The 23,400-nt window shown below is 45.8% G+C and overlaps 1 protein-coding gene across 2 annotated transcripts in view; it reads left to right on the forward strand.

Annotated features, from left to right (window-relative positions):
- The window catches only part of nuak1b (NUAK family, SNF1-like kinase, 1b), a 29,657-nt gene extending 6,678 nt beyond the window's left edge, over positions 1-22,979 (forward strand). The window contains exons 2-8 of one of the 2 annotated variants that reach the window (XR_003878935.1): positions 8,373-8,493; positions 13,014-13,165; positions 14,243-14,308; positions 14,524-14,643; positions 16,366-16,498; positions 17,658-20,664; positions 20,711-22,979. Coding sequence is in view for 1 of the 2 variants with exons in the window: in XM_029758008.1 (XP_029613868.1) it covers positions 8,373-8,493; positions 13,014-13,165; positions 14,243-14,308; positions 14,524-14,643; positions 16,366-16,498; positions 17,658-18,754 (1,689 nt within the window). In the remaining variant the exon portion in view is untranslated. Of the gene's footprint in view, positions 1-8,372; positions 8,494-13,013; positions 13,166-14,242; positions 14,309-14,523; positions 14,644-16,365; positions 16,499-17,657 lie in introns of both variants that reach the window. The other variant, XM_029758008.1, reaches the window with a different exon arrangement.
- Positions 22,980-23,400: the final 421 nt, after the last annotated feature.

Here is a 23,400-nt window from a genome sequence, read left to right on the forward strand (position 1 = left end):
TTTGATTTGATGACTGAATGTGTGGTTTGATTTGACAAATGTATGTGTGGTTTGATGGCTGTATGTGTGGTTTGATTTGACTAATGTATGGATGGTTTGATTTGATGACTGTATGTGTGGTTTGATTTGACTAATGTATGTGTGGTTTGATTTGATGACTGTATGTGTGGTTTGATTTGATGACAGTATGTGTGGTTTGATTTGACCTCTGTATGTGTGGTTTGATTTGACTAATGTATGTGTGGTTTGATTTGACTAATGAATGTGTGGTTTGATTTGATGACTGTATGTGTGGTTTGATTTGACGACTATGTGTGGTTTGATTTGACGACTATACGTGTAGTTTGGTTTGACTAATGTATGTGTGGTTTGATGGCTGTATGTGTGGTTTGATTTGACTAATGTATGGATGGTTTGATTTGATGACTGTATGTGTGGTTTGATTTGACTAATGTATGTGTGGTTTGATTTGACTAATGTATGTGTGGTTTGATTTGACTAATGTATGTGTGGTTTGATTTGACTAATGTATGTGTGGTTTGATTTGATGACTGTATATGTGGTTTGATTTGACTAATGTATGTGTGGTTTGATTTGATGACGGTATATGTGGTTTGATTTGACTAATGTATGTGTGGTTTGATTTGACAACTGTATGTTTGGTTTGGTTTGACAACTGTATGTGTGCATGGGCTTGGATGTGCAAAGGTCAGTGTGTATGCAATTCTGACTCTTGTGTCAGTGTGTTTGGGTTCATAAGGGCTATCGAGTGGCACAGCGGTCTAAGGCACTGCATCTCAGTGCTAAACTCATCACTACAGACCCTGGTTCGATTCCAGGCTCTATCACAACCGGCCGTGATTGGGAGTCCAATAGGGTGGCACACAATTGGCCCAGTGTCGTCTAGGTTAGAGTTTGGCCGGGCTAGGTTGTCATTGTAAATAAGAATTTGTTATTAACTGACTGGCCTTGTTAAATAAACATTTTTTTTTTTAAAAGGTGCGTGTGTGTGCTTACATGCGTGTATGTGCGTCTGTTTTAGTGTGTGTGAGGGAGGAGATGCCTTGCGCAAAGGGAAAAGGTTGTGGTCACAGCAGTGGGAATTGACACATGAAAGGCCATCCCCAGTAGGAAATAAGACAGGAATGGAAAGTTATTATCCTGTGGGGGGTCCAAAGCAGAGGGAGGGAGGGAGGGGAAGAGTGAGGGAGGGATGGGGGAGGAGAAGGGAGGGAGGGAGGTGGGAGGAGGGGAGCAGTTTAAAGATAGGGAACCCCATCATAATGGGAGGGGTGGGCTTTAGTTTAGGGGTTAGAAAGTCACATTCATATGAGTTTAAAGCACTAGATTACCTCACCCCCAAACAATGGATTCACTGGGGATTAACTGGGAAGAGAAAATTACTGAGATTCACTGTTATGGGCTGTAGTTGTGCAGTTATCAGCAGTTTTTCTTCTTCACTCTGGCACTGTGGTAAAAAGATGGCTCAGCTCTCTCAATCAATCATAGGGTCCTCCCTGCTATTGTTAACTCCCCTGACACACACACACACACACACACACACACACACACACACACACACACACACACACACACACACACACATATACACACACACACACACACACACACACAAATGAGCATGATCTTCAGAGAGAAAGGGGGAACTAGCGATGGAGACCTCATCTATTTTAATAGGCTGAGAAACCACCGGTCATTGTCAGGCTCTAGTGGAGCGGAGCGCGGCCTCTCGCATCAAACACACTGCAGCCTTCAGCCTGTAGAGGAGGACCATACCTGGCACAGGGTGGCTGGGCCAGGCCGGCAGGGCAGCCATCTGTGTGACTGACAGTAATAGCCCACCACTTAAAGACAAAAGCAGGGCTGCAGTACTGTAGCCAGTCAGCCAGCTGGCAGGTGGATGATACACAGGCCTGCGTGTTTAATGACCCCACCCACTCCAGGGTCCCAGGGGAGAGACGAGCCCGGTGGGATGGATGGATTTTTGTCTGCTCTCTGTATTGTTGGAATGCTGTCTCTAATAGGTTGACATGTTTATTCTTATTTCTCGTGTGTTTTTGTTGTTGATTATTGCATTGTTGGGTTTTGCGTTTGCAAGAAAGGCATTTCACTGTACTCGTACATGTGACATTAAAAACATAACTTACAGTATAATGAGAGTCAAAGGGCAGTGTATATTGATATTGTACTATCTGCAATACATGCAGTCCAGTCGTCCACAAATCTCTCTAAAAATTAAACCACACACACCACAGTAAGACCTTTGTGTATTTATACATAGGGTTGCACATTTTGGGGAATATTCAGAGGTGTAAACTTTCTGTGGGAATTAACGGGAATATATGGGAATTAACAGGAAAATATGGGAATTAATGGAAATATATGCAAATTAATATTAATACCATTTAAATGTAGATGTGTATTGCATTGGATATATTTACCATATCAAATGGAGACAGAAAGAAACATTGTACCTGTACCAATTGCAAATGATTAAATCCTTCCAATAGAAATAAAAAAAAACGATTTAGTTACGAATTTAACTTTAATTAAATGAGTTGACTCTTCACATGGGATGATTTCACTGAACAACAAAAGGGAATATTGAATGATCCCCAATGATCCATTGCATCTCCCAAAAACGTTTTCAACATACATCTGTAAAATGATAGTCTAGAAACTAAAGCTTTGGTTGTCTACCTCTCAAGCTTCCATGTCTTCTCCCTGGACCTCCTCAATGTCCACCTCTTGAACATCAGACTCTGAGGCCTCATCTTCACTGTCACTTTCCAACCTTGTTGAGGATGGCTCATTGTCAGGCCCAAAAAGCCTCAAATTTGCCCGGATGGTCACCAATTTTTCAACGCTTGTATTGGTCAGCCTGTTGCGTGTGTGTGTTCCCAAACAAGGATTAGTTGCACTCGGAGGCGGCTGATGTTGGTTGGATTTGGAGGATGATGGAGGCAACAGGGGAAAGAGCCTCAGATCCACAAAGTCCCTTCTACCAGGAGGCTGATGAGATATGTTGGCACGACTGCCATATTGCATCTCCATCCCAAAGCCCTTGCTTGGAAGTGTACTTCGCCAGACTGCCAAGAACCTTGCCCTCATCCAGGCCAAGGTGGCGAGACATGGTTTTGATGACACCATAGGCCTTGTTAATCTCTGCACCAGACAGGATGCACTTGCCAGCATACAGTGCCTTGCAAAAGTATTCATCCCCCTTGACGTTTTTCCTATTTTGTTGCATTACAACCTGTAATTTAAATGGATTTTTATTTGGATTTCATGTAATGGACATAGACAAAATAGTCCAAATCGGTGAAGTGAAATGTTAACGTTACATGTTAAAAAGAATTCTAAAAAATAAAAAACGGAAAAGTGGTATGTGCATATGTATTCACCCCCTTTGCTATGAAGTCCCTAAATATGATCTGGTGCAACCAATTACCTTCAGAAGTGACATAATTAGTTAAATAAAGTCCACTTGTCTGCAATCTAAGTGTCACATGATCTGTCACATGATCTCAGTATATATACACCTGTTCTGAAAGGCCCCAGAGTCTGCAGCACCACTAAGCAAGGGGCACCACCAAGCAAGCGGCACCATGAAGACCAAGGAGCTCTCCAAACAGGTCAGGGACAAAGTTGTGGAGAAGTATAGATCAGGGTTTGGTTATAAAAAAATATCAGAAACTTTGAACATCCCACGGAGCACCATTAAATCCATTATTAAAAAATGGAAAGAATATGCACCACAACAAACCTGCCAAGAGAGGTCCGCCCACCAAAACTCACAGACCAGGCAAGGAGGGCATTAATCAGAGAGGCAACAAAGAGACCAAAAACCCTGAAGGAGCTGCAAAGCTCCACAGCAGAGATTGGAGTATCTGTCCATAGGACCACTTTAAGCCGTACACTCCACAGAGCTGGGCTTTACGGAAGAGTGGCCAGAAAAAAAGCCATTGCTTAATGAAAAAAATAAGCAAACATGTTTGGTGTTCGCCAAAAGGCATGTGGGAGACTCCCCAAACATATGGAAGAAGGTACTCTGGTCAATTTAGCTTTTTGGCCATCAAGGAAAATGCTATGTCTGGTGCAAACCCACCACCTCTCATCACCCCGAGAACACCATCTCCACAGTGAAGCATGATGGTGGCGGCATCATGCTGTGGGGATGTTTTTCATCGACAGGGACTGGGAAACTGGTCAGAATTGAAGGAATGATGGATGACGCTAAATACAGGGAAATTCTTGAGGGAAACCTGTTTCAGTCTTCCAGAGATTTGAGACTGGGACGTAGGTTCACCTTCCAGCAGGACAATGACACTAAGCATGCTGCTAAAGCAACACTTGAATGGTTTAAAGGGAAACATTTAAATGTCTTGGAATGACCTAGTCAAAGGCCAGACCTCAATCCAATTGAGAATCTGTGGTATGACTTAAAGATTGCTGTATACCAGCGGAACCCATCCAACTTGAAGGAGCTGGAGCAGTTTTGCCTTGAAGAATGGGCAAAAATCCCAGTGGCTAGATGTGCCAAGCTTATAGAGACATACCCCAAGAGACTTGCAGCTGTAACTGCTGCAAAAGGTGGCTCTACAAAGTATTGACTTTGGAGGGGTGAATAGTTATGCATGCTCAAGTTCTGTTTTTTTTGTCTTATTTCTTATTTGTTTCACAATAAAAAATACTTTGCATCTTCAAAGTGGTAGGCATGTTGTGTAAATCAAATGATACAAACCCCCCAAAACATCTATTTTAATTCCAGGTTGTAAGACCACAAAATGGGAAAAATGCCAAGGGGGTGAATACTTTCGCAAGCCACTGTACTTGAGGTCCAACATGTACGCTGCGGCATGTATGGGCTTCAGGCAGAAGTCTTCACGCTTTTTATGTATTTCAGAACTGCAGTTTCCTCTGCTTGGAGCAACAGGGAAGTGGGCAGGGCAGTACGGATGTCTTCTCTTACATCTGCAAGTCTGAACATCAGACAGGATGGCATTGTCTCCCTCAATCCATGCCATAGCTACTGCTATAGGTTTCAGGAGTTTCAGGCTGCCTACCACTCTCCCAAAATACAACATCCAGGAGGATCCTCATGATGTGGCTGTCCATATCGGCAGACTGTGATATGGCCATTTCTTGGAGAGACTCCTTCCCCTCCAGGAGATTGTCAAACATGATTTCAACACCCAACGGGTGTTGCTGGGCAGCTTCAATGTGGTGCTCTTATTCTTCTCACTTCGCTTGGTGAGGTAGATTGCTGCTATAACTTGATGACCCTTCACATACCTAACCATTTCCTTGGCTCTCTTGTAGAGTGTATCCATTGTTTTCAGTTCCATGATGTCCTTGAGGATCAGATTCAATGCTTGAGCAGCACAGCCAATGGGTGTGATGTGAGGGTAGGACTCCTCCACTTTAGACCAAGCAGCCTTCATGTTCGCAGCATTGTCTGTCACCAGTGCAAATACCTTCTGTGGTCCAAGGTTATTGATGACTGCTTTCAGCTCATCTGCAATGTAGAGACCGGTGTGTCTGTTGTCCCTTGTGTCTGTGCTCTTGTACAATACTGGTTGAGGGGTGGAGAGGATGTAGTTAATTATTCCTTGCCCACGAACATTCGACCACCCATCAGAGATGATTGCAATACATTCTGCTTTCTCAATGATTTGCTTGACCTTCACTTGAACTCTGTTGAACTCTGCATCCAGCAAATGAGTAGATAAAGCATGTCTGGTCAGAGGGGTGTATGCTGGGCGAAGAACATTCAGAAATCTCTTCCAATACACATTGCCTGTGAGCATCAGAGGTGAACCAGTTGTATACACAGCTCGTGCAAGACATTCATCAGCATTTCTCTGACTACGTTCCTCCATTGAGTCAAAAAAAGCTGAGCTCTTGCTATCGATAAGGTGTTTGATCTATCATTTTCACCTCGAATAGAAGTAGAGGGACTTTTGTCAGAGGTTGCTTGTTGTGAGTGCTGAGGGAACTTTATACACTTGGCCAGATGATTCTGCATCTGTTGCATTCTTCACATATGATTTGGCACAGTATTTACAAATGTACACAGCTTTTCCTTCTACATTAGCTGCAGTGAAATGTCCTCACACATTAGATAGTGCCCGTGGCATTTTCCTGTAAAGATGAGAGAAAAAATTGTAAAAAAAACCAAATACAATTCCATGTACAGATAAATAGTTAAGCAGTTAGATTAAACAACTCCTTTGTAAGATACATGTTTTAAAACAAAACATGTATGGAAACAAGTGGATTTGAGTTAAAACCCACATGGTAGCAAAAACTAACTAGCAGAAATTGTTAACAAGTTATAAATGATTTAAACACACTTTGCTGAAGGCTACTATTTACTAGTTAACAAAATAATGTATGTCATATAAAATATATTCACCCAGTATTGTAATAAAAATTTACCAGAAAGCATGTAGTTCTTGGCTCAGACAGTGTAGTAGTGTGGGCTCAATAGCATCTCATTAGTGTGCAAGATCTTGAGAATCAGCTGTACATGTGATGGAAGAATGCACTGTGCATGCAGAGGGTTGTAATTCCATTGAATTGGGGATAGTTTAACCAAAATATGCCACAAGACCTAGAATTGCCTCATGTGTATCCCACAAGAAAGGTTCATTGTTATAAGCTACATTTTTTGACGAATTTAAGCAAAATTCCCCAAATTCCCTGGCTTAACTTCCCATGGATATTTTCCAGAACAATTCCGGAAACTTACTGGAAAGTTTCCGACCCTTTGCAACCCTATTTCTACATCACCATCTCCAAGTAGAGTGTGTCCTGTATTGTACTTCTATAGGAACTGAAAGATCCCGGCCTTCAATGAAAAACAGCACAAGTGAAAAACGGACCGACAGTGCAGACAGTGTGCTGCTTCACATAGAGACAGACTGGGGACTTACGTTCCCACTCATGGTTTAGGATTTGGCATGAAGTGAATACAGTACTAATGCTGTTGATAACAGTGGAGGTACAACACTTAACCAATAGAGACCAGTGACTAACTAAGACCTAAAGACTACCACTCAGCGTGTGGAAACAAAACAGGGCCTTTACATATTTTGTTTATTCTATGTAATCAAGTCATGCTCTGGATGAGGGGAGTTATTTTTATGAATTTACACAGTAATTAGCTTGGCACACTGAGTGTGTGGTTTGTACTGCTGCCTGGCTCTGGAGTAGAATTGGCCTCCACTGTAATGGACCTCTCTCTTAGTAAGGAAAGCTTTTGTCGTCCCTATAGGCTAGCTAACAGAGACCTGGGGGAGGCCAATTAGGGGGAGTCTCTGTTGACTTGAATTTTTTTTACTCTTATCCAGAGCAATTTACAGGAGCAATTAGGGTTAAGTGCCTTGCTCAAAGGCACATGGACATATTTTTCACCTAGTCTGCTTGGGGATTTCGAACCAGCAACCTTTCAGTTACTGGCCCAACACTCTTAACATCTAGGCTACCTAGGCCTCTGGTTTGTAGTTTTTACAACAGATGTGGGTGTAGACCTACATACTGTACGACGTGTGTAAGTGTTTGTGAGCGGCATGGTTGTAAATCAACACGATACGTTGGCCTGACAGTGTGTTCGTTTGGCACTTGCATCTACTGTAATGTCTTCACAGGCTCGTTGAGAAGGTTCAGCTCATCAATCCACTCCCCCTGCTGGCAGGCACACACACACACCGCCCCCGAGCTGCAGTTGCCATGGAAACCCACAGCCCAGAAACTCCCTATTCTCATTGATGTTCTACCTGATATGTCCATTAGACCGGAGTCAGGCTAGAGGGAGTCGTTCCCGCCCCCGCCCTACTCCACACACATCACAGACTAGATAGACCAAGCCCCTAGCACCAGCTGTCTGTTAATACCAGGGTGAACACTCCGTACAAAGGACTCCTCATTACTGCACCACGCGCCAACCCTGTTTCTTTCCACCGAGAGCACCTTCCTTTTTGCCTCTAAAGAGACGGGGAATTACACAGCAGGAGCCTCTGATGACCGAGTCTCAGTGCCTCTCCTGTCTGTGTTGACAGGCTGAGTGGAGAGCAGAGGTCATAACGGGTGGGTCACTATGGGGCTCTGGGAAGGAGGGTCAAAGAGTGTTCATTTAGATTATGTTATGTAAGACATACTGTATTTTGCGAAGGTCAACGGATCAAGCATTCTGGCTGTCCAAATGTCTTTGCTGATGTACGTGCAACGAGGTGTCTGTGATATGCTGTGTTGACTCGCGGTTTGACCCGCGTTGGTTTATCATCACAATCTCTCACATTAGTCCACGTCAACTGACCAGAACACATGTCTGTCCTCTCTGTCCTCAGGTGGCTATCAAGTCCATCCGGAAGGAGAAGATCAAGGATGAGCAGGACATGGTTCACATCCGCAGGGAGATAGAGATCATGTCATCCCTGAAACACCCCCACATCATCTCTATTTATGAAGGTAGGGTGTCTGTCTATATGCACATGCTCACACACACACACACACACACACACACACACACACACACACACACACACACACACAAAGCTTTCAGTCTCTTCCTCCTTCCACCTGCCTGGTGCTGATCTAGGACTGTCATGTTATGGCAGGCAGATGTCATAATACAATCTGGACCTCGGTTTTGAGATGTTATTCCTCTTTTTCTTCTCTGTCTGAGCCCAGTGTCTTTCAGAGAGTGTGTGTACACGTGTGTGTGTCGGGGGGAGGGGTCCGTGAGGTTTTGCCTCTCTCTCCCACTTCTGAGAGGTCTCCTCTTGTGTCTTCCGCGATCTCAGGGCCATACATCTGTTAGTGCTTATAGAGATCTCCAGCTGGGAGCCAGACTGAGACTGAGGAGAGTAGGAGGGAGAGTGGGAGAGTGGGAGAGAGAGAGAGAAAGAGAGAGAAAGAGAGAGAGAGAGAGAGAGAGAGAGAGAGGAGGCTAGCCCTGAGCCTGGCTCCACAGATATGCACAGGGAGGAGAGGCCCTAAGCTCACGCTAAAGCCACATCCATACAGTATATCCGTCCCACTAGACAACCCTCCAAGAGACAAAGGCTTCACTCATGCCTTGTGTTGCATATTCGCTCTTTTGACTTGACCCCACACCTCCGTTTGAGAGGGGAATTGTGATCAACAGAGAATGTTGATGCAGCTGACATTACCTTACATTTCCAATCCAGGTTTGAACCACAAATGAACCGCCGTTTCAAAGGACAGTTAAACAATGAGTCAACGTCAGACTAATGCCTAGTACCTATTTCTATAGCCCAAGTCATTCAAAAACAGTTTCTCTGCCACGTCAGAACTGTTGTGCCACATCGCCTAACAACAGTGCCCAAACCGTTTGACTATGACTGTTCTGATTAAGTTCAAAGTCTGCCAAACCCCACGTGTGGATGACAAAAAGTCAAACAGAGACATTTGTCATGGGAACGGGCCAGTCGTCCGTGAGCGTTGTGGTTATTGTTTTTTAACCTAGTTCGTGTGTGTCTGAGAGGCTGATTAGGAGAACACTTCTATAAACTAGCACATGAGGAGACGGGGTGCTGCTCCCTCCTATGCGTGAGCCGTGCAGTCAGACCCACTGTCTGCTACCAACCCTTGCCAGTCGTTTCTTTGGAGAGGTTGCCTGGTTTCTGGTGTTTCTCTTGTTTACTGTTGTGGGCTGGCCCCCGCCCAGAATAGCGTTGCAAATGTATAGACACACACGTGTATCCGGCAACACCCGTGTCAACAGCTAACTGCTTGTGTGGAACAAAGCTGAACCAGATGTGCAGCGTTGATTGATTTTTTTTTTTTTTATATATTTTTCTGCATCCATCAGCAGGCCTGCGAGCAATTAAAGCACATTTGCTTGTCACTTCCAGCATAATTCATAACCTCATAACTCAATTTTAAAGGAACAATTTCAAGACAAGTCTTCCTGAAGCAGTCGATATGGTCCATTCCGTTTAAATGGTATTCACAACGGCTGTTTGTGTAGTGTTTCGTGTTTAGTTCCCTAGCAAACGTAAAGGCTGTAAAACAAGCCTGCTGTGACAGTGACAAGCACCTCCCTCTGGTTTAGAAAAGACAGGACTTTAAGAAGAGAGAGATTTATCCTACTCATTCTCCGGTTTGAATGGAAACAGCTCTGCATTATGAGTACTGTACATTGCCCTCCTTGTGAAATATGACAAAGTACTACATGTCCATGTTAAAGGCCTCTGTCAGACAACACACATTTAAACACACAAAGTAAATGTCCTTTGTAACTTCATTGTCCTCTGCCCTCCGCTGAAGTAGCGATTTAGCGTGACTCTCATGTTAACAGCTCAGAGGCCTAGCCCTAAGCTGACCAAGCAAAGTCCAGGGCAGTGGGACAATAGGTGCTAATTAGTATGATCTGAGACCTGCTGGCCGCGGAACAAAGAAACAATGAGTGACAGACGGAGGGGGCAGCTAGCTAGCGCTACCCAGCCCAGCGGGCCGTGAATAACACGCCTCCGTTATGTAAACCAGGTAATTATCCCTGTGAATCTTGGGGGGCTGGCTCTCAAACGGACCCCCTGCCACGGCTCGCCGGAAGGGTCGTCCCGGGTCGAAGCTTTGTCAGCCAATCAGATCCGACCCCCAGGACAGCTGGCCCGGTTTCCCTGCCCGGCGGAACAGCCAAAATCAGGGAGGGTTACCATCAATCAGCATCAACATGTTTTTACCACAGGATTATTCTCTGGAGAGGAGGGGGAAGAAGAGGGGGAGGGGTGGGCCTGTGAAGGTGCTCGCTCATGGGTGACTAGGTCTCCACCCTTGGAGCCCCTGTTGTGTGGGAAAATACATTGACAGTTCTCATCCCTCACATGGTGCACTGCTGTTGGCACGGCAACATGCCCTGGCGGTAGACATAATGATGCATGGGAGGCTAGATAGATAGTGGTGGAACAGGTTGTCCTGTGTCTAGTCTGTAGGGCGTTGAGGCTTCCTATCTCTTCTCCATGTGAATAGGGCTTAGTGTGGGGGCTTGGAATGTGGGAGAGTGTGGTGAAAGTTAGTGGCATGATGAGAAGTTGATGATTTACTGTCCAGGTCAAGGCAAGAAGACACTATGGACCTTCTGTTAACTAGGCCCCATCCTGTACTTATCTCCTATTTAACTTCTTCCCTTCTCTTCCTTTTTCTTCCTTTCTCTACTAGTTTCTTCTAGTCTCTCATGTCCTCTCTCATGTCCTCTTCTCTCCTCTCTTCTCTTCTCCTCTCCTCTCATGTCCTCTCCTCTATTCTAATGTCCTCTTCTCTCCTCTCTTCTCTTCTCCTCTCCTCTCATGTCCTCTCCTCTATTCTCATGTCCTCTTCTCTCCTCTCTTCTCTTCTCCTCTCCTCTCATGTCCTCTCCTCTATTCTCATGTCCTCTTCTCTCCTCTCTTCTCTTCTCCTCTCCTCTCATGTCCTCTCCTCTATTCTCATGTCCTCTTCTCTCCTCTCTTCTCTTCTCCTCTCCTCTCATGTCCTCTCCTCTATTCTCATGTCCTCTTCTCTCCTCTCTTCTCTTCTCCTCTCCTCTCATGTCCTCTCCTCTATTCTCATGTCCTCTTCTCTCCTCTCTTCTCTTCTCCTCTCCTCTCATGTCCTCTCCTCTATTCTCATGTCCTCTTCTCTCCTCTCTTCTCTTCTCCTCTCCTCTCATGTCCTCTCCTCTATTCTCATGTCCTCTTCTCTCCTCTCTTCTCCTCTCCTCTCATGTCCTCTCCTCTATTCTCATGTCCTCTTCTCTCCTCTCTTCTCTTCTCCTCTCCTCTCATGTCCTCTCCTCTATTCTCATGTCCTCTTCTCTCCTCTCTTCTCTTCTCCTCTCCTCTCATGTCCTCTCCTCTATTCTCATGTCCTCTTCTCTCCTCTCTTCTCCTCTCCTCTCATGTCCTCTCCTCTATTCTCATGTCCTCTTCTCTCCTCTCTTCTCTTCTCCTCTCCTCTCATGTCCTCTCCTCTATTCTCATGTCCTCTTCTCTCCTCTCTCCTCTCTTCTCCTCTCCTCTCCTCTCCTCCTAGGTCCTCTCCTCTCATGTCCTCTCTTCTCCTCTCCTCTCCTCCTAGGTCCTCTCCTCTCCAAGGCGTTTGGCTGATTACTAAAACACCCCCTCCCTCCCAGAAGTGTTGTTAAGACTCAAGCCAGACACATGAGGTGGGGTTGGTGGTGATGTAATGTAATCAGAGATGCAACGTGCTCTGGAGTTTGAACACAACCCGTTTGCTGTGAATCTGGCAGAGGTTCTCATCTAGATGATATTCAACATGTCCACTGAGAAGATGAAGTAGATTTTTCCACAAATGTTTTGTGATGAAACCTCTGCTTTGAAACAGATGGTATCTGTCTGTGTCCATGCTGACTGAAACAGATGGTATCTGTCTGTGTGTCTATGCTGACTGAAACAGATGGTATCTGTCTGTGTCCATGCTGACTGAAACAGATGGTATATGTCTGTGTCCATGCTGACTGAAACAGATGATATCTGTCTGTGTCCATGCTGACTGAAACAGATGGTATATGTCTGTGTGTCCATGCTGACTGAAACAGATGGTATCTGTCTGTGTGTCTATGCTGACTGAAACAGATGGTATCTGTCTGTGTCCATGCTGACTGAAACAGATGGTATCTGTCTGTGTGTCCATGATAACTGAAACAGATGGTATCTGTCTGTGTGTCTATGCTGACTGAAACAGATGGTATCTGTCTGTGTGTCTATGCTGACTGAAACAGATGGTATATGTCTGTGTGTCCATGCTGACTGAAACAGATGGTATCTGTCTGTGTGTCCATGCTGACTGAAACAGATGGTATCTGTCTGTGTCCATGCTGACTGAAACAGATGGTATCTGTCTGTGTGTCCATGCTGACTGAAACAGATGGTATCTGTCTGTGTGTCTATGCTGACTGAAACAGATGGTATCTGTCTGTGTGTCCATGCTGACTGTGTCCATTCCACTGCTTCCGCCTCTTCCAGTGTTTGAGAACAAGGACAAGATCGTGATCGTGATGGAGTACGCCAGTAAGGGCGAGCTGTACGACTACATCAGTGAGCGCCGGCGCCTGAGCGAGAGAGAGACACGACACTTCTTTAGACAGATAGTCTCTGCTGTGCACCACTGTCATAAGGTAAGATTCTGTAGAGAAACACACACACACACACACACACACACACACACACACACACACACACACACACACACACACACATACTTCTGCTAATCAGACGCAGGCGAAATATCAGAACCGTGTGCCTATATCCGTATATGTCCCTCACATTGTCAAGCAGTCTGATGTATTAGCTATGCTTTCCTTGGCCTATTGGTGTTCGGGAGGACAGATTCAATGCAAGCCGGTGTCACCCATAGTGCGCTGAGCAGACCCAGTCTCTGCTGTGGTTCCCTGGGTCCTCATCTGCGGTCATGTCTCCATGTCCCTGGATCACCCCTTAGCTCAAACAGGGACACTCCATCACCCCCACCCCCCCATAGTCCTCATCTCTACAGCTGGGATAGGATGATGTCATCTCCCCAGCATAGATAGGGGGAGTGGAGACAGCAATCACAGCGTATTGGGATGAGTCACGAGTGGCAACCACACTGGGGGGGGGGAGTAGCGTTGTGTGGGGTGATATAGTGTGGTTGACTGACACAGGAAAGAGGTGCACTGTGAGAGGGCTGATTAGAGACAACTCCCCCCTCTCCAATCAGAAGCATGTGAACAAGTGTTCCCTGTCACTGCTAACCAATTGAAGACGCACAGCACAACACAGAACCCGGCCACAGCTGTAATGAAGTCACCCCATCACTTCCAGATCTGGAATGGCTGCATGTGTTTCCTGTCCCTGTGTGTACCACATGTTAGTGCCTGCCTTGAAAGGGCCACTAAGTACAGAGTTGTTTTTAATCCGGAGCTGTTGTGAGAACATGATTTATCTGGGTCCGTAATTACAGGCTCTTTTTTTTATATTGTGACACATTCGAGGGAACATCTCTGCAGATGTCAACACAACGACGATAGAGTGTGAGGCAGGGAAATTCAACAGCACTAGACCAATTGGGCCGCTCTGGCTCTCTCCCCTGAGAGCAACGCAGGAGTTTGGTCTCTGTAAATCACCACACCGTCAGCAAGCAGATTGAACGGCGAACGAATGGCCCTCTACTGTAGCGACCTACAGCCAACCGATGGACTGTTTGTCTTTCACAGAACGGCGTGGTGCACAGGGATCTGAAGCTGGAAAATGTGCTACTGGATGAAAACTGTAACATTAAGGTAAGAAAGAGTCATTTTTAATCAGCTCTACAAACCTTGCTTCTGACCTTGGAACAGAGTCTGTAAATGTTTAAGAGTCCGTAACTTTGAATAGAGTTTAGATATGCTTGAAGGCGTCCTTTCTGTCACCTTGTCAGTGCCATGAGACTTTGAATGACCTTTGTGATACTGTTTTACCAAACCACTATGATGTTCGGTCTCCGTTTCCCCGCCAGATTGCTGACTTTGGGCTATCCAACCTCTACCATAAGGACAAACTGCTGCAGACGTTTTGTGGCAGCCCGCTCTACGCATCACCGGAGATAGTCAACGGAAGACCCTACCACGGCCCAGAGGTAGGGACTAGGCACCACACAGGTCAGAGGTCACAGACGGACACAATGAGACTGGTTTTCTTTTGTCCCTGGGACCTGGCACTGTGGGGTGGGAGTCCCAGAGCTAATAGAGAGATAGTGGTGTAGGGAGGGCGGGAGAGGGAGAGGGAGGGAGAGAGAGAGGGAGAGAGAGAGGGAGAGAGAGAGAGAGAGGGAGGGAGGGAGGGAGAGAGGGAGAGAGGGAGAGGGAGAGGGAGAGAGAGAGAGAGAGAGAGAGAGAGAGAGAGAGAGAGAGAGAGAGAGAGAGAGAGAGAGAGAGAGAGAGAGAGGCATTAGGTCTCCTCTTTGATGGGATTACTCCCCAGTCAGTTACTACTCCCAGCAACTCTCAGTAGGAGGCCTCAGATGGTGTCTCAGCTCCCTTTGAAGACTTTAAACTTCCAGACTTTAGGAGTTACACAGACAGGCCCAGTAACTTCACTGCCAAGGATGGGTGGGACTGAGAAATTGTTTGGTTGAGAAAAAGGGAGAGAGAGTGACAAAATAGCCCCAAACTATTTATTGACTAATTCCAAAGTAATTGTTCTTCAGGGCGTTTTCCAAATTGCAAGAAGAGTTGTGCATTATAAAATAAAGTCGTATTTTTAGACCGAAAAGTCCAATCATTCAATTTTATATAATTCACAGTGCAAAAAAACCAACAGAGATTGTAATTAAAATGGCAGAACCCAGTTGCGGAAAATCCACAAATTACAGCTAACACAAAAACAGAACACAACAATGGCACTCGCCCTGTCTCACCCTCCCAGCGGCCCTGCCAGCCGACCAATGACAGAGGAGAGGTCTCAGTCAGTGAACCAATGACAGAGCGCTTCCAGGGTGAGACATTCCTGGCTTTGGCCTTAGAGGAAGTCCAGTCAGTGTGGAGATGCCCTTTCTAATTTCCTGTGTCCTGACAGTCAGTCCCTGACAGTCAGTCCCAGACCTCAGTCCCAGCGCTGGGCTGGCTATAACCCCTTGGCCATCAACAGCCAGCCACATTCCTCCAGGAGTCTTGCCCTTCCCAAGCCTGACGTCTGGCTAATCAGTGGCTGGCAGTGTGTCTCCTGAGATCTGTCAGGGCCAGGATATCACAGCTCTGGCATTTCTGCTGGACTCATTAACCACCTTCCACCCCTCCTCCCCCCCTCCTTCACCCTCCATGCCCCAGACACTGGTCTTACATAACCCATTTACTAAGAAAGCCACATTGCATTAGGTTAGTGGTCACAAAGTGCAGGCTTCTGGCTGACACACAGACAGAGACAGAAAGTAAGACAGAGGGAGAACGGGAGAGTTCTATCTACATGGAAACAAACTGGCACACTCCCGACTCCACACTCTGGTGTTTATCACTGTTTCTATGGCTGAGGGGATAGAGAAGGAAAGTAGGGCCAAGAGCAATATGGTATAGCTGTGCGGTGCTTACAGTGTTTCAGCTGTTGCTACACCATAGCTACGTCATTCCAGTTCAGACACAGTACGCTCCTTGTTAATGTTTTGATAATCTGTTGCTAACTCAGTAACGGCATAGAGCCTCATTTATCAGTTACTGGAAATTGGAAAAGGGAAATGTGAGATTCCGATCCTTTTCAACTGTGTCTCCGGTGACTGATTTAACTGACTGATCTCTCACGTTCAGTCTATCTGATCCTGATCTGTGTAGAGACCTGTGTATTGACACGTGTGTTTGTATTGCTGTAGGTGGACAGCTGGGCTCTGGGCGTGCTGCTGTACACCCTGGTCTATGGTACCATGCCGTTCGATGGAGGAGACCACAAGAACCTCATCCGCCAGATCAGCAATGGGGAGTACAGAGAGCCCACCCAGTCCTCAGGTGCAGAACAAAACCCTCAACCTGCACAGTCGAAGATCTAGTCTCCCTCTATCTATACATCCTCTACTCTACACTCTTAGAGAAAAGGGTTCCAAAAGGATTCTATGGCTGTCCCCATAGGAGAACCTGTTTTGGTTCCAGGTAGAGCCCTTTTGGGTTCCATGTAGAACCCTCTGTGAAAAGGGTTCTATGTGGAACCCAAAATAGTTTTCTACCTGCCACCAAAAAGTGGTTCTTGCTGGAACCAAGTAGGGTTCTTCAAAGGGTTCTCTTATGGGGACCAGCAAAGAAACATTTTAGGTTCTAGATAGCACTTTTTTAAGTGTATACAGTAAGTACACTGTCTAAGTGCGGCCCACAGCCCCCCCTTTTGAAGGCCCTCGGATCAATCCCCCCTCAACTTACTGTTGCGAGTTAGAATAGTAGAATACACATGGTGCAATTTCCAAATGTGGTTATGTATTAGCAGTTCTTCTCTTGTTATGTCAGTCACTGATAGTCAGTCAATTAGCCCGTGCCAGCTAACATTTGTTCGATTGCTAAAGTAGTTTAGCAGCCAGCTATCTAAACTTGTTATCATGGTCAAATTACCGGCCGGGCTCCCGGGTGACGCGGTGGTCTAAGGCACTCCATCGCAGTGCTAGCTGTGCCACCAGAGATTCTGGGTTCGATCTTTCATTGTCAGTCTCACTCAGATATCATATTAAAAACTCCTAGCATTCATCTCCACCCTAAAGCAAAATATGTAGAATTGCATGAAATTGGCTGTAAAACAACTAATTTTCCTCTCTGCCCCATGGCAAAATGAGTAGAATTGCATTAAAAAAGTTATACAATTTCTAAATCTTCTTTCTGCCCCATAACAAAATGTGTGGAATTTAAGCAAACTTGCTTTAAAACTGCCACATTTTCTCTACACCCCATGGCAAAATGTGTACAATTGCACAAAAAGTGACTCTAAAACGTACAGTACATTTCTCTCCGCTGTAAAGGCGGGGGCCACTAACGTTGCCCGTAATTAATAATTAATAATAGAACTATTATTAGATAATACGGTAGCAACAATAAAACACTGAAGTGTAACCCAGCTCAAACATGCCTTCTGCTGTGCTCATATACAGACTGTCAATCTATGCTCCCCTCCTGTTGCCCCTCCCAGATGCCCGCGGTCTGATCCGCTGGATGTTGATGGTGAACCCAGAGCGGCGGGCCACGGTGGAAGACATCGCCAACCACTGGTGGGTGAACTGGGGCTGGAAGAGCAGCGTGTGCGACTGTGAGACCCAGCGGGACAACGGCACCTCCTCTCCCATGCTGGCCCGCTTCATCGACTGGCAGAACCGCACCGAGCCCCGGCCGGGAAAACCCACCACCCTGCTGCCCCTGGTCCTCCGCCAGCGTCCCAAGAAGTCCAAGAAGGAGAACGAAGTGGGGGATGGGCCCCACGGTGGAGGAGAGGGGGACAAGCCAGGGCTGAAGAGGCCCAAGGGGATTCTCAAGACCAGGGTGACGGAGGAGCAGCGCTCGCCCAGCCTGGAGGAGGTGGAGCTGGGGAGTGGTGGAGCGATGATGGGGCTCAGGCCAGCCAAGGGAGAAGGAAGCTGCTCTAGCCCCGACAGAGAGGAGGAGGAGGAGGAGGAGGAGGAGCCTGCCCTGGCAGGGGGCTCGCCAGCTAAGATGGCGCCCACCCTTCCCAAGAAGGGCATCCTGAAGAACAACCAACAACGGGAATCAGGGTACTACTCCTCCCCGGAGCGCAGCGAGTCCTCCGAGCTGCTAGGGGGCGCCACCATGTCCCTGGTCACCACCTGCAGCTCCCCTCCTAGGAGAGTGGTGGGGAGGAAGGGCATCTTGAAGCGCAACGGGAAGTATTCCACCTACAGCGGCCCTCCCTCAGCTGGTGCTCTCGGGGAGCCTTCCTCGGGGGGTGACTCAGGCCTGTCCCGTAGCCAGAGCCGTCCGTCCAGCATGGTGTTGGAGGACGACGTTCTGTCCCCCAGTTTGTCCCCCGACTGGCCCCCCACCGCCCCACACCGCCCCAACATCAGGGCCTGCGTGTCAGCCGAAAACCTGCTGCAGCTGGCCAGCTTCAAGGGCTTCCAGGCGGCCCCACCGCTCCACGGGTCAAAGTTCAGCCGGACCCCCAGAGAGCTGGGGTCCCCGGGGGATAACGGCAGCTTCTCCCTGCTGGGGGACCTGGACGACATGACTCAGGTGTACCAGCAAGCCCTGGACATCAGCAGCAACCTCACCTAGCCTGGGAGGGCCCGGAGGGAAGAGAACAGGCAGCCAGCTGGCCAGGCTGAGGCTATAACATCTGTCTCTGTTGGTGTGTATGTACATGAATGTGTATGTCATTGACAACCATTGACCAGTGTGTTGTTGGGATAGCCTGCCTACACGTTTTGGGAGGTTATCGTTTTCTTACCGGGAATTGAATCCTTGTTAGAAACTAAATCATACACACACTCATACATACACTATTATGCACTTCTCAGTCAAAGGAAATTCAGTTAGCAGGGTTTTCAAACGATGTAGAGAGAAAAAACACTGGCACGAGAGAATGCCACCCAGCCTGCCTCCTCCATCCGCCCGTAGACGTTGCTGTATTCAAATGTTTACATATTCAGCAAAAGGCAAGTTAGAATCACAATTGCAGCAACCAGAAACTGGTTGGCTCTCGAAGCGAGCCATGAATTGAGTTGGAGTTTCAAAAAGCACCTTAAAACTCACACAGAGCACATGTTTTTGTGATCTTTTACTTCCTGTAAAAAAACAAACCAGGGTCTTGCGCCAAAATAACTGACAATGTTAATTATTTATTCATATTTGCGTAGATTTTAGTTGAATAGAAAACTGGTGGGTTCTGGCAGTACTGGAAGAGTCCAAAGCTCATTGTCTCCAACCCTTTGTGTGGAACTGACATATATAATTATTATGTTACCCATTAAAATGAAACATGTATACATGATATATTAATATGGCCGCATATGTAAAGCATGCAGCTATGTATATCACCATAAAAGCGCATGTCCTATAAATTAGCATACGGTATTAGGGAATATGTAGGAAGTGCCTTTTAGATCCATATACAATTATGTATGTCATTTCCTGAAAGTGGAGAGAGATGGTTGCCAGGCCAACCTGTCACCAGTTGTGCTGTTTTGATTCATATACATGTGAATGTGGTGAGAGAGACCCAGGACCTTAATGGAACCCACAGCAGCCTATAGCCTTACACAGTCACAGGTCAGGGGTCACACAGACCTAAAACAGCAGTTGAGATGAAACAGTCCCGTCTCCATGCCCCAAAAAACATTGTCAGGAACAAGAACCAAGCCCAGAGAGATGACAGTCTTAAACAAGCCTTTTCGTGCAGTGCTTTCTTGTTTTTTTGTTCCCCCATAGATGTGTCAGCAGTTTGGGGATTTGGTTTAAACACACGGCCTGGCCAGGCGAGCTGGAGGGGTCTGGAGCTGCTCACCTTAGTGAAGGTAGATGGCTCAGATGCCCTCTCAGATGCCCTCTCATAGCCCTGGAATGTCCTTGGCAAATAAACAGCCATGTCTGTGGTTGTTTTGTCTGTCTGTCTATAGTGCTGGAGTTGCCTCTGGCTTGAGGACTTCTCTCTCAATTGGCATAACTTGGCTACAGAGTCATACCAGCTGGAAATGGCAGAGAAACCCTACACTCTTAGAAGAAAAGGTTTCCAAATTGGTTCTTCAGCTGTCCCCATAGGATAAACTTTTTGGGGCTCTAAGTAGAACCCTTTTGGAACCGAAAAGGGCTCTTCAAAGGGTTCTCCTATGGGGACAGCCGAAGAACCCGTTTAGGTTCTAGATAGCAGCGTTTCTTTTTTCTAAGAGTGTACATGTCATGTGTAGACCCACACAATGCTCAGGTAGTTATTTGTGGATGCTATAGCCAGGCGCCCCCTCCCACTCCACACAGGGCTGAGCAGGAGGATTTGTTTCAGTGCTCTGATGACACAGCACATTCCACAGACAATGGCTGGAGACGTGTTGGTGCGGGAGATGTTATCGGCACCTGGCGGGGGGGGGGGGGGGGGGTCTGTGGTGTGTGTGCTGTCAGGCCTCCAGCTGTGTGTACAGGGCAATTATGTCAACTTAGCATAATTAGCCAGCTATTGTTTCTAGTAGAGGAAAGTAGTGTGTAGCAGAGAGGAACATGATGGTGGAGTGAAAGTGAGAGGTAGAGTGTAGCAGAGAGGAACATGATGGTGGAGTGAAAGTGAGAGGTAGAGTGTAGTAGAGAGGAACATGATGGTGGAGTGAAAGTGAGAGGTAGAGTGTAGTAGAGAGGAACATGATGGTGGAGTGAAAGTGAGAGGTAGAGTGTAGTAGAGAGGAACATGATGGTGGAGTGAAAGTGAGAGGTAGAGTGTAGTAGAGAGGAACATGATGGTGGAGTGAAAGTGAGAGGTAGAGTGTAGCAGAGAGGAACATGATGGTGGAGTGAAAGTGAGAGGTAGAGTGTAGTAGAGAGGAACATGATGGTGGAGTGAAAGTGAGAGGTAGAGTGTAGTAGAGGTTTGAGTGGGAAACAAGTGTTGGAGGGAAAGAGAAATGTTCCTGGTGATGATGAGATTTGAGAGGCCTTTCCTGTTGGAAAGGGCGAAAGAGTTGAAGGAAACAGATATGTAGACTAGTGAAAGTGACATCGAGAAAGTGAGTTCGGAGTAAAAAGAAAGGAAATTGAAAGTTTTTTGAAGTTTTTTTTTTTTAAACCAAAGATGAGAAGAAGCTTCAATGATTCAGGGGATGAAATGGATTGGGTACTGTATGTGCCCCTGGAACTTTTAACCATAGATGGGAAACCCCATTTGGAAATGAATTCATTTTACAACAATAATAGCCTGACAGGGTTTTGTTATATTTGTACTTTAGTGTTAAGAAATTGCTTTAAGCCAAACGCTAGAGGCTGTTAAAGCAAGTTGTGTCATAGGCTGAGTGTGTTCTGTGGAATGTGTTTGTGTGGCGTGTTTAGAATGGCCTTAGTGTGCCACACATTTCAACCCTGGGATGGGGCGTCAGATCTGTGACTGATACTTCCGATATATTATCAGAACATGTGTATGGGAAACTATAGCAACCCCCAAGCAGCAGAATGAACATGTTGAATGTTGTCAAAGGTCCTCTGGTGCAAAGTCCTGGGTATTGATTGAAACGACAGACCCGTTCTGTATTATATTGTATTTTATTGCCCTTTGTATTGCCTTTTATTGTCAACTGGATTTACAGTGATAAAATTATACTATGTTAGTATTTTGTTTCATTACGCTTCTGTTTTTGATTCTCCAAAATATAGAAACTTTATATTGCTTTATGTTATGGCAGAAAGTATTTCTTCCCTGAGTTTGGCCGTAAGAGATCAGAGGACTGATCGGACGTCAGTGGGATCTGAATATTTCCTCTGTTTTGGTACACCTGAGAGGTGAGAGCAGCTGACCTGAGTTCAGTCATGTTGCGGTGTTGTACCTGGGAACTTACATCACGTAGATAGAGAACCAACTGTGTTATAGAGCCTGGTGACCCAACCACAGAGAACAGGGCCTTGTACATTTGTACACTTCCAAAGAAAGAGGTGCCCATTGACACCCCCCAAAGGGGAAATCCATGGCTTCTTATTATGACCGTGACCTCTCTAAAATGCTAACACATAGCAAGCCAGGGATAAACACATACTTGTAGGTGCCATCACGTTGACAACCCCTTGTTTGACCCCAAATAAGTCATGGTAAGACTCCATCTGTACCAAAGCAGGGAATTCCTAAACTAAGGGAGTGATATCAGGAAAAACAAAGGAAAGAATCTGATTAAACTCTATCTGCCAAACTGGAATTAATTGGTGCATATCCGTTAGTAGCAGAAAGTCTAATCATAGGAAAACTTGACTGGATAATGGTATTAAGACAATAATAATAATAATAATAATAGTATTATTATGTTATTTAAGTATTATTTTTGTTACGGCTCATTCTCTTTCTTGGCTGTTGCCATGGTTCTGATTTTGATTTGGCATCAGTTGGTGAACCTGGACTGCCAAGGTGGTTTAAGTTGAATGCCCTTTCTATCTTTTATGATCCAGGTATTTCTTTGTTGATAATGCTAATTATTATCAAGGTTTTTTTTTATACTTGTATTTATTGGTGATTAAGCCATTTCATTTGATGTATAAAGCTACTCTGTCCATGCTTTGGCCTGCTTGGGGATGTGTTCATAACGTAAATGGAGAGATATCATTGTCTGGGATACAGCCTTAAGGGAGTGATGATGTCTCATTTCATTGTGAAAGCATTGGTCGAGTATGTGTTTTGGGAGTTACAATCTGATTGATTTCATCATATATGAATAGGTCATAAGACATTTTCTGGTGAGGAACCAAACTTCATGTGTCCCTCTGCTACAAACCATCTACTGTAGTACTGTACCAACTCAAATAAATGGATCCCGTCAAAGAAGCTGTGTTTCGCGTCTGTCTTTCTGTGTCCTGTGTTGTTCATTTTTTGTCTGTCTTGCTTCTCTTGGCATTTAAGTCCTACTCTAATCTACTTGCAAATCTGGAGAATTGGTAGAATCCGACTGGGCAAAAACTGGTTGAAACAACGTTGTTTCCATGTAATTTCAACCAAAACATTCAATGTGATGATGTTGAATCAAAGTGGAAAACTGATTGTATTTGCAAAAAGTCATCAACGTAAGGGAATTTCACCCAACTTTTAACCTAAGTCCACTGACAGGGTGACATTTTTGGTTGATTTCACATTGAATTCACATTAGCTGACAACTCAACCAAATGTAAATCAAAACTAGACGTTGAACTGACGTCTGTGCCCAGTGGGATCTCTCCGAGAAACTTCAAGGTCAGACAAGAAAGTGAGT

Source organism: Salmo trutta, chromosome 7, assembly GCF_901001165.1.
Source record: "Salmo trutta chromosome 7, fSalTru1.1, whole genome shotgun sequence".
Classification (NCBI taxonomy): Eukaryota; Metazoa; Chordata; class Actinopteri; order Salmoniformes; family Salmonidae; genus Salmo; species Salmo trutta.